At 42.6% G+C, this 16,422-nt stretch overlaps 1 protein-coding gene across 12 annotated transcripts in view; it reads left to right on the top strand.

The window, feature by feature from the left end:
• Positions 1-11,285, top strand: part of LOC146867209 (uncharacterized) — a 297,713-nt gene extending 286,428 nt beyond the window's left edge. For 10 of the 12 annotated variants that reach the window (XR_014961099.1, XR_014961098.1, XR_014961105.1 and 7 more), the window contains one exon: positions 10,873-11,285. Coding sequence is in view for 1 of the 12 variants with exons in the window: in XM_085603825.1 (XP_085459951.1) it covers positions 10,873-10,889 (17 nt within the window). In the remaining 11 variants the exon portion in view is untranslated. The remainder of the gene's footprint in view (positions 1-10,872) is intronic. The other 2 variants (XR_014961107.1, XM_085603825.1) reach the window with 2 other exon arrangements.
• The last annotated feature ends 5,137 nt before the right edge of the window (positions 11,286-16,422 follow it).

Consider the following 16,422-nt stretch of genomic DNA (forward strand, 5'->3'; position numbering starts at 1 on the left):
TGTTTTTTAGGTCTCGCCTGACCCAGCGCATGCGCTGGTCTGGCGAGACTTATTGAGAGGGCTCCAAAAAGTGCTACCAGGCCAGCCTAGAGCTACAGTGCATGTGCGCGGTCGCGCGCGCCGCGCTTTACCGCGATTACTTTCGGTTTCGCAGCCATACGGCTGCTTTGATGTTTGATCGTGATCGCGATCACTTTAGCGGCCGCACGGCCGCTTAGGATAGCCAATAGGTCTTGCTTTTGGGACCTTATAAGTATTTAGTTATGCAACTGTTGCATGGCTAAACACTTATAAGGTTCCAAAGGCGAGACCTATTGGCTATGCCAATGCTTGTTCCTCTTTCTACTGCAGCACACATAGAAAGAAGAAAATGGCTTTGAGGATTGTTTTTGTGCAGGAAGGTCCAGGAATCCTCCTGGTGCCCTGACTTGTCTTGAAGCTTCCAATGAGCCTACATTGAGACTTCCAGGGCAACTCGGAATTCTGAACATGGAGTCACATGAAGGAAGTGATGTGTTTTGCTTATTTAAGTACATAATGTCCCTAGTGACATGGCACATTTTGCACCACCCAATGAATGCGTAGTAAATGACCCCGTTATACTTTTGCACAGTCGAAATTGTTAGTTAACTTTGGCATTGCTTAGGCTGCTCACCTCGGTATACACTGCTGTGTCCCAGTGTCTAACCTTGTCATGCTGGATACACCATAGCTGGACATAAGAGTGACAGCTGGCTCACATAACTGTCTTAGTGTCTCATTATGTCCATGAAGAGGCCAGACCAGTACCATATTGGCAAAGTATGTCTAGGAAATCGGATTAAGAAGATGTGGGGAAGCGAGGCCATGGTCTTGATGTGAGCTATGACTGAGCTCCACTAGGCCACAATAATATATTCCCAAAATGATACACTGGTTTCTGTGTGGAATTCCTTCCTCCTCCTTGAGAACATGGCTCAAGCAGCAAGGTGTCAACTTAAAAATACTTGTGCACGGGGGGCGTGGCTTGCGCGCCGCGGCGAGATGGCGGTTCGCGCTTGAGCTCCATGAAGAGCGAGGGCTGACGGAGACATTGCTGACGCTGAGGAATGCCCCGCTCAGCGCCGAAGATGGAATATTGCATGGGAAACTGCCATGTATGCTACGAGGGAGTTTTCTAGAGGTGGAAAGTGGCCAGAGTTCACTTATTGGCATTCTAAGGTGGCGCTTCATGTTTTCACGAGCGGCCGACATTTTGTTTCTTCTGTGAGGGAGTTTTACTCTCGCTTCTACACGACGACGCTACTGGATTATCCTGTCAGGAGTGGAGGCATACAGGAGCTGGTGACGTTTTTTTCACCTTTCTTGAGTTTATTTTGTTTTTTCCTGCCGCCTATTGCAGTGCTGCCCCTTGTGTGAACTTGTTGAGGTTTTTGCTACCATATTATTTGTCAGACGCACTGCCACTTCCTTATGTGAGGCTTCTTTGCTCTGGGCTTGATTTTGGTTATTTTCGTAGTCGGTGAGTGCCTACTTGCGCCTGCAGCACATGATATTTTTTGTGAGGTGGTTTTTTTTTGACTGGGATCGCCTGCCATATTCTCTGTTCGGCGTTTTTTGATGCAAGTACATTATTTCTTCCTGTCCATTTTTCATCTTGCACATTGAGTGTTTTACAGCCCCTGGCATTTCTTGCTCTCACTATATCTGAGGAGGTGTACTTTGTTCCTATTGAGGTGGTTTGCCCTATGGCTGAGAATATGGCCCCTTCACCGAATGCTAAAGACGTTAAGGAATCTAAAGCATCTATTAAGAGGTCCAAACAGGTTTCCCAACACCTGAGCCTGCTCCTAAAGACACTAATTCGACTCTTGAGTCCATCCTGACGCGCCTTAATGAGGTCTATGAAATTGCGCAGTCTACTAAGACTAATACAGATTTATTGCAGGTGGAGGTGTTAGCCATCAGGAATGATTTCAAGGCCCTTTCCCTTCGTGTTTCAGGTACAGAAACACGGATTAGTGGCGCAGAGGATACCATGCAAAAGCACTCTAGATCTCTCACGCAGATAGAGCGTTCCATGGCAGCATTGAGGAAAGACCTCACTGAACAAGAGGATCGTAATCGTAGATCTAATCTGCGAATTTTTGGTCTTCCAGAGGATGTTGAGAAAGAGGCATCTTCCATGATTGAGTTTCTTTATCAATGGATTCCATCTACACTACAAATTTCTTTCCATAAAGATTTTGAACTGGAACGGGCACACCGTGTCCCCTCCTTTCGCCCCAAGTCTGCTACACAACCAAGAGCGATAATTTTTAAACCGCTGCGTCATCAAAAAACAGAGCAGATCTTGGCTCATATGCGGAAGGTTAGAGCTGTCTCTTGGAATGGCCATCGTATCTCAATTTCTCAAGACTTTGCCAGGGACACGGTGATAAGGAGAAAGGGCTTCCTTAATCTTCGGAAGCGTTTGTCTGAGATGAATATCCCCTTCTCCTTTGCTGGTCCCTCAAAATTCCGCATTACTTTCAAATGTCGTGTCAGAATTTTCGACGAACCTGCGGATTTGGCCTCGTTTTTGGATAATCAAATGGAGTTGCAGATGGATCTTCAAACGGGGGCTTCACATGTTCCTGGTTCTTCTGGCACCTGATGCGGCTATACATAATCCATTGTTTTTTGTCTTTGTCAGATCTATTAGTCTAGCTGCTTTTAGATCTGCGCGGTGGTCTTTTTGTCCATTGGTTTTGACGTATTTCTGTCGTCTCTTGGTGCTCCCCTATTATCGTTATGGTGTTTTGGTCTTTAGTGTTGTTAGTTTTATTGTATAAACCCTTTAATTTTTTGTCGTAGCATCTCATGTTGGCTTGCCTTCACTCCTGCTCGCGTGTCGTCCTGTTAATCCTTGCCTCCCCAGTTTGGTTCTCGACGTATTAGGTCATGGTCCTTTTCCTTTCCCGTTGTTTGTCTTTGGTATGTGCGTCGACTTTTGTGGTGAAATTTGGTTTAACCTATCCTTTTGTGGTCGGTCTTTTTGCTTCATGGTTGTTTTTTGTTATCTCGTATTTTATGGAGTTGGTCATTGTCTTTTTATTTGCGTTATCATCGTGTTGCTGTTTGGTTTGTCTAGGTGTTTTAATTATATCTGTTTACTAGGTATTTATTTATGACTATATTTAGAGTTAATATGGGTCATTCATATAGTTGTTAGTTATACCTTCTTTATTGATTTTTTCATTGAGTGATTTCAGTACATTGTGTTATTAATTGTCTTTTTCGAGTAGGTTAGTTTTTTATAGATGCTTTGTAATTGATAGATCTATGCCTCTCTTACCTACATGCCCACTTACTTAGGCAAGTATACTTATTCTGCCAGTTTGGGTGTATATGGCTTTATTTACTCATGGCCAGTTGTCTATAAGTTTGTATATAGATTTTACATATTTATATGTAGTATTAGATCTCTTATTTAGCTGCCATAGGGATTCACGGACTGCTATATTGATAGGATGTTATATACCGTTTTTTAGTATGTTTCACTTATTGTTCCATATTGTATCATATAGTATGCTTTAGATTGTATTTCTTCTTTTCTCTGCATTATGGTCCTCTTTCTCTTGATGGAGTCCGTTTTGGGCTGGCTCTACCTAATAGTAATGTTATCTTTTAGTTCACTTTCCATCAGCTCTTATTGCCTGAACGTGCTTCCTTTTTCTCTCTCTCCTGCTCTTACCGCTCTCTATGATTCATTTTAATTGTTATATATATATTAATTTGGTCAAACATGTTGCCTTTATAGTCTCTCATTTCGCTTTATTTTCTAAAGTTATAATTGATTCCAGCTCTTAGTTTTTAGATAGTTTTTCTTTTAAAATGTATAATCAGCTATGCACTGTTCTGGGGCTTTTTATGCTGTTGTTGTTATTTCTCCTGTTGGCCCCTCGCTCTTTTTCCCATGTCCCCCCTTGTATGAATTTGGTCTTTTTCAGACCTGCCGGATGGGCCCTTCTCTCTCTCTTTTTCTGTTTTCTTTTGCTTTCTTTTTCCTCCTCTTTCCTTTTTTCTTTTCGGATTTCCTCTTTGGTCTCACCCTGTTTTGTGTTGGCTGTTGATGTCTGCTGGTTAGCTCTCCTGGTTGTTGCGCTCCATTTGTCACATAGGGAATATCTTTTTTTCCTGATAATGGTTCTATGTCTGGACTAAATATACTCTCCCTTAATGTTAAAGGGTTAAATCATCCAGTCAAAAGGTCAAAGATTTTGGACTACTGTAAATCTCTTTCTTCGGATCTCGTCCTTTTTCAGGAGACAAAGCTCTCTGCCAAGGAGGCGTTGTTCTTGAAGAAAGAGTGGGTCTTTGATGTTGCTTGTTCGGATGCTTGTGGTAAAAGGAATGGGGTAATTACCTTAGTTTCTAAACACTCTGGGTTATCTATCGTTTCCTCTGAACAGGATACAGAGGGACGTTGGTTACTATCTAAGGTGTCCAATGGTAAGGCTGTCTTATTTGTCATGAACATTTATGCCCCCAACAAGGATGACCCGTCCTTTTGGAATGCGATCACCAAAAAGCTCGAGGATACCCCTCACTCTGGCAATCTTATTGTAGGTGGTGATTTTAACTTGCCAATGGACCTTATCTTGGATAGGAATTCTGCCTTTAACTTTCGTCCCCCTAAAGCTCACAAATAAATGACTAATATGTGCTCTCTTACCCATCTTCAGGATGTTTGGCGTCTTCATAATCCCACTGGTAGTGACTTTTCCTTTTTTTCTTCCCCTCATTCGTCCTTTTCACGCATTGATTATCTTTTGGTTCACTCTTCTCTGGTTCAATTTTCTTCCTCTCCGCTTATTCACCCTATTTTAGTTTCTGATCACGCCGCAGTGACATTTACTCTTACGTCCTTTGTCCCTAGGGCACGAGCTCGTTCGTGGAGACTCAACACAGAAATTTTACATGATGAGTCCTTGGTGCGAGAGTTTTCCAATGACATTGAGACTTTTTTTACTGAGAATGTTGGGTCAGTCAGTTCCCCTGTTGTTCTCTGGGACTCTTTTAAGTGTACTTTCCGTGGTCAGGTCATTAAGTGTATGTCAGGGAGAAATGCAGCCATTAAGAAGGAACTCACGGACTTAGCAGATGAGATCAAACGTCAGGAATCCCTTTTTCGACACTCTCAGGACAAGACCTGCCTCCAGTCTATTAAGAACTTAAAGTATTCATACAATACTATAGTCACTAAGAGAGCTCATATTGGCCTGCAGGCTCAGAAATCTAAGAGACTGCTGTTAAAAAATCGTGCGGGCAAGATTCTTGCAGCCACTTTAAAGTTCCAGGAATCTTCTTGTAATACCTTCCAAATTTCTTCTATTACTGACCAGTCTGGTATGAAAAAATTTCAAACTGCAGAAATCCTTGAGGTTTTCCGTGATTTCTATAATAATTTATATACCCCATCGGCCCAAGCTTCTTTTGAACAATGTCAGGAGTTCTTGAAGTCGGTGCCTTTGAAAGTCGTTTCGGAGGAAGATAATCAATCATTAAATTGCCCGATTACTTCTGATGAAATCATTTCCGCGATTAAAGCTACTCGGTCTGGTAAAGCTCCTGGTCCTGATGGTTATCCTATTGCGTTTTATAAAACCTTTATTCCCGTGCTTGTCCCGAAACTCCAATCCGTTTTTGATGCTTTTATTAAGGATGGTTCTGTGTCTGGTTCCGCGGCTGATGCTACTATTGTAGTTATCCCCAAAGAAGGGAAGGATCACGCAGATCCCAAAAACTTCCGTCCCATTTCCCTTCTTAATATGGAAGCCAAGATCTTTGCTAAAATTTTAGCTAAACGCTTAGAGTCCTTTATTCCTCAATTGGTTCATCCCTCCCAAACAGGTTTCGTAAAAGGACGCCTTGCACGGGATAATATTCGTACTTTTTGTCACATTCTTGGTGCCGCTAAGCGATCTAATCTTCCGGCGGCTGCCTTGGCCCTTGACGCTGAAAAGGCCTTTGATAAGGTATCTTGGCCTTTTTTAAGAGCTGTTCTATGTGCACATAATCTTGGTGATTCCTTTATTCGTATGGTTATGTCTCTTTATTCCCGACCTAGGGCTAATATACGGGTGAATGGTGCCACGTCTTCTTTTTTTAACCTTTGTCAGGGCACTAGACAAGGGTGTCCTTTGTCCCCTCTCTTATTTTTGTTGTCCATTGATCCTCTCCTTAGAATGATTGACTCGCATCCAGATATTAAGGGATTCTCTTTTGGGTCTCATCAGATAAAAACAGCTGCATATGCAGATGATGTTCTCATTTTTTCTGATGATATTGAACTGGCCATCCCTGCTATTTCGGATACGATTGCTCTTTTTTCAAAAGTTTCAGGTTACACTCTGAACAAAGATAAGACAGAGATGTTTCCTTTAAATGCTTACTGCTTCTCCTCTCATATGGGTTCGGCTGGCTTTAAATGGCAATCTAAACAGCTAAAATATCTGGGTATCTATTTTTGTTCCACCCTATATGCTACGGCTACTTATAACGAAGCCCAAACTATTCTTAAGGTGAGACGTCTTTTAGAAAATTGGTCTCCGAAACATATTTCTTGGTGGGGCCGTATCCAGACTCTTAAAATGATGATTACTCCTATTATTAATTTTGTTTCCTCTATGCTTCCAGTAAGGCTTTCTGATTCCTTCTTTCATGAACTTGATTTGCTTACTTCTAAATTTTTATGGAATGATAGAAGGGCTAGGATTGCTTATAAATTTTTACGGAAATCTTATGATATGGGAGGCTGTAATTTTCCTGATTGGGGGAAGTATCAAACTGCTTTTCTGGCGTCCCAGGGTGCCCTTTGGTTTTCTTCTCCAGCTATTCATGTTCCAGCATGGTTGACAATAGAACAGGAGTTGGCCTCCCCACTGCCGACTGCATCTTTTTTAACCACAAACACCCTTTCTATTCCATTCTCTCGCTCTATTATTTTAGACACTATTGCTGCGGTTCGTAAGGTGGATAAGAGAGTAGCGATTCCATTACATAAAACTAGATGGTCGTCTATTTGGCGCAATTCTAAAATCAAAATTAATATTGACCCTGAGTTGATGTCTTACTGGGCTGGGAAAGGTGTCTCACTTGTTAAACATCTCTATGATTCCAACAATGATCCTTCCCCTTTCTCATCCCTTGCTCAACAATTCTCTCTATCTAATTTGGATTTTTATACTTTTCTTAAGATTAAGGTTGCACTTGCTAAAGTCCACCTTCATCCTTCTTCCCCTATGATTACGCTTTTTCAGCTTTGGATCAGGACTGGTCATGTTGCGTCTCGGATTTACAAATTTTTATCGTCCTCTACACTCCCTTCTCAAACTGTCACACAGCAAAAATGGATACATCATTTTGATCATAGTGTTACTGCTCATATCTCTTCTGATACCTGGCAAGATATTGGTAAATTTTCTCTTCGTAACAAAATTGCCCCCTCTCTAACACAGTCTAAATTTTTCTCTATTAATCTTCTTCACTGGACTCCCATTCGTCTATATTCACTCAATCTCAAAGAAGACAATTTGTGCTGGAGCTGTGGGCTTCTACCAGGCGATTTTCAACATATGTTCCTTGATTGTTCCCTTCTCCAACCCTTCTGGGATTTAGTTCACAAACACCTCATGCTCATCTTTAACATCAAATTCCATCTGTCTTTTCCATTAATTCTTTTGGGTCCGTTGGCGGCCCCAGTCCCTTTGCCCTTAGATCCCATGGAGTTACAGTTGTTGGACCTCTTGTTAACTATTGCAGTCAAAGTAATTCTCATGGAGTGGAAATCTTTTTCGTCCGTCTCTTACCATACTTGGTGGGCTTGGGTTTCCTTTCTACGAAGTGCTCATACGTCAGTGGACCATGCTCATCTTTCTCCTTCTATTTCCTCTGGTGTTTGGAAAGCCTTAGACTCGTACATGGAGTTGGCATCTGAAGGGTTGGTGGAGCAATATCCCTTTGATTGGTCTGGTTAGTGTTGTCTTGTGTGTTGGGTGATTCCTCTGGAAATCCTCTCCTCTTCCTTTTCTTCTCTCTGTCTCTCTTTTTCTATCCTCCTCTCTTTCCTACTCTTTCCGTCTTTTCTTTTTTCCTTTCTTCTCTTTCCTCTTCTCCCTAATTTGCCATCTGTGGGTGATACTTTTGATATATATCTTTGCCAGTTATCATTTTGGGTCTTCCCTTCTTAAGTAATTTATTTATCTGATGTCTGTAAATTAATGTATGACAATGATTTGTTCTCCTATTTATTAATTCTACATTAATGTATCTATTACCTTATTGTCCGATACCAATTGTATCACTTTGGCTTGTATCTTATGCTTCATATTTGCGCTTTTAAAATAATAAAATTCTTTTGAATTCGAAAAAAAAATACTTGTGCACATGCAACAACTAACCAAAACAGTAATACCAGTAAAAACATAAAGAACCAAATATGTTTAAATTAAATTAGATTAATAGACGTATTTCATAATTACAAGATGCGTTAAAATCTATTTTTAATGCTTATTGGAAAAGAATCAGCTATGGTAAAGGCTTTGTTTCTGAAGATAGGTGGGCTCCGTACATTAGTTTTTGAGCCCATAAGAAACCCAATGAGCCCACTTTAGGAGCGAGAATGGTTTTGATGCAAAATACCTTGATAAAATGTCCAAATATTCAAATCTGGTTTCTGAGACACCGATCAATGGGCTCAGTTTGCAGGAGCGCTCCCAGTGCTCCATTCCAAGTCAACAGCAATTTGCCCAGTTCTGAATGAATATTTTGATTTCCTGGCAGCTATCAGCTTCCACTCTCTACAGGACCCTCGGGTGCAAGGGAGAGGTTGTATAAGAGCAGACAGAAGTAATATCCAGATAAACTAGCTTACTGGCTTTCTTCTAGGTGGCCACAGACCCTTTGTTTCCAGGAACACATTGTTAGAACTCATACATGCACTAACCTTTGAACTTATTCCTGTCAGAATGGATGTGTGTCCCATTATACCCCTCGCAAAAGAACCTCTGACACTGAGCACATGTGTGTGCACTGCTGAGTGGGGGGGAAGATGTTGGGAGAAGGAAACAGCCAGTTAGGGTGTCAATATTGTAGGCTCTTGCAGGATTTTTTTCCCAGGCACTGCGGCCCGATGGAGCTGTCTAGTTATGCCTTCTATTGTCAGAGAAGAAGTAATAGTTATTAAATATAATTCTTTTACCCTCCCCTAGGCAGACAATCCTCTCAGCCGCGGCCCATGCAGGTAAGAGTGGTGGGCAGTGGGGCTGAGTTGGGGGGGGGGGGGGGGATTTCGACAGATAACAACGAGGGGAAATTCATTATTTATTTAATTTTCCCTCATCGTCATCTGTCAAAATTCCCCCACCCGGCCCTACCTCCTCACCGCTGTTACCTGCACGGGCCGCGGCTCAATCCTCTGTTGATTGTATGCATTAAATACCCCTAGTAGCAACCAGTGGCAAATGTTTGAATATTTCAACATGACGGATTTGTAGAACATACAATAATGCAGTTCGAGTGTTAAATGCAATCATGCATTCATTGATTGGTTGCACACTTCTGCTTATGACAAGAGCTTTTATTGCTCCCTTCTTACTAACAATTAACATTTCTTATTCGGTTGGTCTTCAGTTTGAATTGTTTTACTAACAACAGTCAAAGTAGCTACTTTCTACTGTTTTCATCACAATTCAGGGATTCACTTACATTTAAGAACAAAGTTATTATTTTTACTATGTCTTGCCGAATGGCAAAGCTGAAGTTGGATCCCATGTGCCTCCTAGAACCACTGTAAAGAAACACAAGACTTTGTGGGAAAGAGGTATACTCCCTACAGGCGACACTCTTACTTCTTGAAGCCAAACGTCTTTGAACAATGGCGAAAGAGAAAGAAGTTTACAGTTGGTGTATTTATAAGGTCTGGGACATCTAGAGTCAGAGGACAAAACAACATGATTCTCAGTAACAGGAAGTGTTCTGTTATACTATGTGTCTTGGAAATACAAATGGTGCTATTTTGTTCCCTCTGTCATTGGAAGAGGTGTCAGCACGGTTTCCTCTATAAAGCCGTGAAGCCTGGTGCATATCAATGTTCGAGCCTCCGTCTTTGTCATCTTCTTCGCTCACTGCACCTCATTTCCATGTTTCCAAGAGTTCTAGTGAGAATTCTTGTGTTAGGAATTTTTTTTCTATGTTTAAAGTATGTAATTTTTAACAGGTTTTTTTCTGGAACTTGTTTGCTTTTTTTCTCTCCTAGGTACCCCATACATTGCCTCTGCTATCATGCACAACTCTCTTGGTATCTCTTCACATTCCTCTCTGGGAATCTGGGGTACAGATGTGAGACTTTGATTGAGCTCTGCCTTATCATCTGTCTCTCAAAAAGAAGGAGAAGGAAAAGGAAGTGCAACTTGTGATTAGCAATCTTAAGGAACACAGGATTTCATTCATGTGCTTGCGGTGTGCCTTAGTGTTAAAGCTCCTCAAACACAGCACGTAAAATATATGTTTGGAAAAAATAAATTAAAACCTGAATGTGATTAGTTTCATTTGTCATCTTGGTCCTCAGATTTTTATAGATTTGTAAATATTTTTAAACTATTTTTTTACATTGTGATTATGTTTCTTCATATGTAGGTTACAGAGAATTTGTTGACACTGTAATTAGGCTCTAGATCAAACCCTAATAAAAAATGAGGACATCTGGAAATCTTAATTTTTTTATTGTTTCTGTCACAATCTGGGATACTCTTGAGTTCATAGCACCGCTTTAAAGTTCACAGCATTCTGCCTTCCTTAGATTATTTCATCACACAATACACCTTTTAATTATTTCCTTTCTTTTTGCAGGAGTCTGCCACAGATAGAAGCCTGCCAGCACCATGATGTTCACATGCAAACTCTTCCCAGAGGCCAGCGCTACTTGAATGCCCAGACCATTTAACAATACTGTGAATCTAAGTATCAGCGGATATGCTGAAGTGGCAGTGTGACTCCCTTGCCTCAGTGGTGTTTCTTGACTTTCTTCATCACAAGCTTTATTTCGACATAAAAGTCATAAAAGTATCATAAATCAAGGGTAACATAGCCATGAAAATTATTATAGATAAAAAAAGAGGTACAGTAATAGATATACACTTAAACATCCTAAAATCAAGTTAAAAACAAGTAACAATTCATTATTTTATAGTATAATACATGAAGGGACTTTCAATCTACTTGGGCTAGTTACCAGAGTTTAAAAATAAAGTGCTTGTGCATGATGGTGTTTGTGGCAGTGCTATCATAACTTTGCAATCCTGGCTGTCGTCTATGCAATGGGGACTACGTCTTCCTTGAAAGTGCTTTCCATTGTATCAGCCAAGCTTGACCCAAGTACTTTGCTACACAGCAAGATAAAAAAGGTCTGGAGTCTGACTTAAGGATGCAAAGTGCAACATGGTGATCCTGTGTGCCAAGCTGCGACAAAGAGGGCTCAGCTAGTTTTTCTGTGGTGTTTTGTACGCCAGGCAAGCAAACAGTGAGTGGGCAATGCTTTCCACAGGGGCTTTGTAGCTGGGGAAATCTTTTCCATTGTTTGGGGACCATTTTGCTGTCGCTTCACCCACTGGAAGAGAGCCATATCTAAAATTCATGTAGAGTGTTCTATCTCTAGGTACTTTGATTAGGTCGAAGTAAGGCTCATAATATCTGCTTTGCTTGTGAGAATAGAATTCACTTGACTTTCTTTCCTTTACCGGTTACCAGCTAATTGTACACTTGCGCTGTCTGGATGCGGAACTGGATTGCCAATAGATACTGAACTGCACCGTGAGACAAAATCAGTAAACAGAAATCACGCAGATCAATCTTCTCCAGTACCCGAACTAGAAGGTGCTCTTTCCCTTTAGCAAGCGTGAAAACTGGAAATCGGTTGCTTGATGGGTGTGGAATTGATATCAAGCCACCCTCAAAATGGCTGCAGATCCAGTGAGGACTCAAGTACTTCAGGCAATTCTTTTGAGATCCACCTGAGATCCCAATCAGATGACCACTGCCACCTCCACACCCAATCTGACCATTAATGGACCTAAGGGGTGAGGGTCGCATGGGTTTCTCCCAGGGGGAGCACATCAGCTGTTCAAGCTTATGTTCTTGGTGAGCCTGATGGAAATGCTGCAGGGGTCTCGCCATAATCAAGACGTGCAATCTTGGGAGGGGCTGTGGGGCCGATAGTGAGGGGACGAAGGCGGCATACTACGCTACGCACCTGCATGAGAGTAATTCATCAGGATCAAGCAACCTTCACTGAAAATGTTAGGAGAATCGGAAAGAAGGGACAAAGAAGCGGAGATTAAAAGGGTGGGGTTGAAGAAAAGGAAAATACATTTTCATCAACATTGCTAAGTAGTAGATGAGAGTGATATGGGAGTGAGGAGTGGGTAGGAGAACTAGTTGGGGATAAAATGAAAGAATAGATATTGGTGACAGGAACAAGGCAGTCAGAAGGGCGTGACAAGTTAAAAACAAGACCAAAAGTAAGGCGGCAAACTACGTTTATGTGAAATCTGAAAATGCAGTTTTGCAGGAAATTCTAGATACCTTTTGACAGGTCGGGAATGTTAATCTGCTAAATGTTATTATATTTGACATTTAGGAGGAAACAGGTTTGTTACCAGAAGTTGGTTTGCCAAGAGTGCACGTAGCTTCGACAACTCATTTTGCTTCAACTGTGCTTGCTGGAGAATTTTCCTTTCTATCATAGGCGTTATACGTGTTATGACAAACTGCCTATTTGTACAGGCTCAAATCAATTCCAGAGGTATATCTTTTCAGAAGATAGTGCCATCGTTCAACTTTTTTCAATTTTTTTAGCTGTGCTTCTCATGTTTGGGTTCCATAAGACCCCGTGATGCACCGAACCGCAGAGAGAAATTGTTGGGCTAGTAAGGACCTAAAGCCAGATAATAACACAAGCCATGTATGTTATGTTATTAAAATGTATGGAGCGCACGTATACCCTGAGGTATCTTGGCACTAAGCTCAAGAGAAACATAACTGGAGGCTAGGCTAAGCTAGACTAGCACAGAACCTTTCATAAGCTTTAATTTAACATAATAATATCAAATGTTGTAAATTAGTGCTCGATCACTCCAAGAACAGTGTTTGAATGTGTTTTCAAATTATACATGGGGTAGTGCGAAGTGTTTACTTCAGGCAGAGTCAAAAACTACACATGACGAAGTTAGGCAAGGTTTTCGACTTCGCATGAAGCAATTTTTCATATCCTGGCACAACAGAAGTGCCGGTTTCCTGATGTAACATTCTTTAGGCAGGAAACCTTGCAACACGTAATCACATGGAGGGACATAACCTTCCCCAGCCAGGCTAACTTCTGCTCCCCAGGCCCCCTTTTACCCACAACTTCCCACCTTCTCTCCTCACAGACTGGACAAGGGACATGGGGTTATCATCACCTGGTCATCTAGCCTTAAATCATACTTTGACAGCACCATTGTTCCCCTGGTGACCGCTAGTTGAGACGGTACCACAGATCCACAGATCCACGCTTCCCTTGATACTGATTTGTTGAATTGGCAACTTCTCATGGCCGTGCCTGGGCTGCAAGTGGTGTGTCTGTCCTGCCACTCTCTCTTTGGCATCTTTGTTGCCCCTCAGTGTCCCTGCTGTGAGGCATCCTAAAGACCACCTATCCGGCAACTCCTTATCCTCCACCGGCAGCCGTGGTCGGTAGTAGGAGTAACTGCAGGGCGGTGACGTGGGGAGGGGAAGGGGCAGGGTGGGGGGTAGTAAACTATGGATGACGGAGGTTTACTGGTAAATTAACATATAACTCAATAAAACGAATTTCGTTGCGTGCACTGCATCCCCAAATGCGATGCTGTGCACGCAACGAAATTTGTTTTATTAATTTATATGTTAACTTACCTGTAAACCTCCGGAATCCATAGTTTACTACCCCCCACCCTGCCCCTCCCCCTCCCCACGTCACCGCCCTGCAGTTACTCCTACTACCGACCGCGGCTGTCCACCGGCCTACTGGCCGCCCTTCAGGCATACTTGTTGCAAGCTTAATGGTGGTGACCTCAACACGCTGTTGATGGGTTCCTGACCTACAGAAGCTTCCCCCTGCCTACCAAACTGGTTTTCCCCGTTACGTGCATCCCATTAGCTCGAGAGCCCCCACAAAGTTGAGGAGGAACATATCCATACCCACCTCTGAGAGGGGGACTTGGTTGTCCACCTAATAACCCTGCATTTTCAGGTTAATCAGCCCATGTTTGATGAGCTCTCATCCCATGCCTCTTCAGAATTTACAAATCACTATATTAAGCTTCCTCCTTGAACGCTTCACCGAGCCATGGTTCTCCGCCACCTTCCAATACAAATTCGCTATGACCTTCGACGACTGCATGTCTGCAGGTCGCACCTTTCTGGCCACTTCCGTCAGACCTTTTAGGATTTCTGCCCACAGCGTTCTCCTGGCCAGGGTCGTGAGATCTTTGCCTCCAAGGTCAAGTACTAAGGCATCCAGATGGCCCCGTGCTTCTAGTGCGGTACCCACGGCTGGCAATAGCTGCACTCATTTTATTCCTGGTTTGCCTAGCAAGACCATGATTGTGTTCTTTAGCCATAACACTTTGCATTGTTTCCTTGCATTCGCCCAATGCTGGGAGCTTGAAATGTATGAATGCCCGATCAGCTAAGCTGTTCGTCCCCCAGACGCGGTCCCTGTAAGCAGAGAACACCAACCACACCTTAGGAACCCTCCAGCCTGATGTAAGTCCTGAAAGCTTTGGACTGAAGTACCGGGTTATTTAGAACCCAGCGGTGCAGGGGAACACACCCTAAGACTTCGGATTCTTCCTGTTTCAGACCCACAGAAACACAGAGTCTTCTAGGTGAAATCAAAGATCGTATTTTATTGGCTGCAGACCAATCACAGGTATCCGAGAAGTACAACACGATGTATGTTCTCAGGAGACTGCTCCCGAACCAAAAACCAGCCTTTACTTATATACACAAAATTATGCTTGGGGGCAATACCGCCCCTATTTTACAAGTGGTTATTCACATATTTTAGTTTCAAAGAAACGGCAGAGCCATAATGACAATCCCACATTTCAGTTCATTAAGCATACAGTCATTTTACCCAGCAAGGCTCAGAGCCCTCATCAGATAACAGCGGACCCCAATAAAACGGGCACCTCCTGCTCGTAAAACAAGCCATAAAGTAGGAAACAGAGTCAGGTGTGAAATAGCTTAGTCAGAGATCGTGTGTGAACAGGGACTTTATGATGGGTCGAGCCCTGATGCTAATCACATTAGGCCGTGGGAAAGGGAACCGGCCGGACACGATTGACCTCGGGCAGCGGAGTCAGTTTGCACAGGTCAGAGAGAAGTCACAGAAGGTGTACGTGTCCTTTAGGCCTAGGCAGGGCCTTAGTGCGCAGCCTATGTGAGGGCAACCACAAAATGGCTACTGTTCTAAAATGGAACCCAAAAGGGTTCAATATGTGATATCGTATGCACGGTGAATTCATCAGTGAAACACGACGAAAACACTCATACATACCGCGTTACTCATTTGCGGTTCGTTGATACCAAGATTGGCATGGTGGGACCATGCCACCTACACGGTTCCGAATTTTACAGTACCACAGACCCTCCTTTTGCCCTTACATAGGCAAGAACTAAACTAATCTGAGTCCAAGTCTATGTTCTTAAAGTCATGGAGATGTTGCTGTAGCATCATCATATTGCTTAGTTCGTCCCTTGATACAGGTTTCCTTACACATGATGTAACACAGAGGCTACATATTACAGGAGCACACTGTATACATAAACAGAACAGGAAGAGAATGGCTAAGATCATCCCAATGACTATTAGAACCTTCCATCCCCAAGCTGATATCAGTCCCCAGAACCATCCCATCATTGACCAATCTCCTTTATCTACGTGAATGGATTCGGAAATCTTATGTAGTTTGGAAATGGCCTGGTAGACTGTTGGAGCGTTATCTGGTATGAAAATACAACAGCTCGATTGAATGACAGTACATACCCCACCACGATCTGTAAGTATGACATCTAGAACCATACGGTTCTGCAAGGTCATGAGGAGATCCGCTTGGAGCTCAGCTGTCAAGTTACCAAGGGCACCAGCCGTTATATTAACAGTGGTTTCAACTACACGAGTCAGTTGTCTCAGGTTCCGACTATTGACCATTGGTCCCCAAAACGGCAGGAAACCCAAGAAAAAGTCTCCTGCTTCCTGACCGGCAGTATCCTCCTTACTAACAACGCCTCTCACAACTCTGGTCTTGTGATAATCAGAGGCAGCAGTAAATGTTGGCGGTAGCAAATTTGCAACATAACATGTGTCCGAGAAATCAGGGG

Source organism: Triturus cristatus, chromosome 1_2, assembly GCF_964204655.1.
Source record: "Triturus cristatus chromosome 1_2, aTriCri1.1, whole genome shotgun sequence".
NCBI classification, from domain to species: Eukaryota; Metazoa; Chordata; class Amphibia; order Caudata; family Salamandridae; genus Triturus; species Triturus cristatus.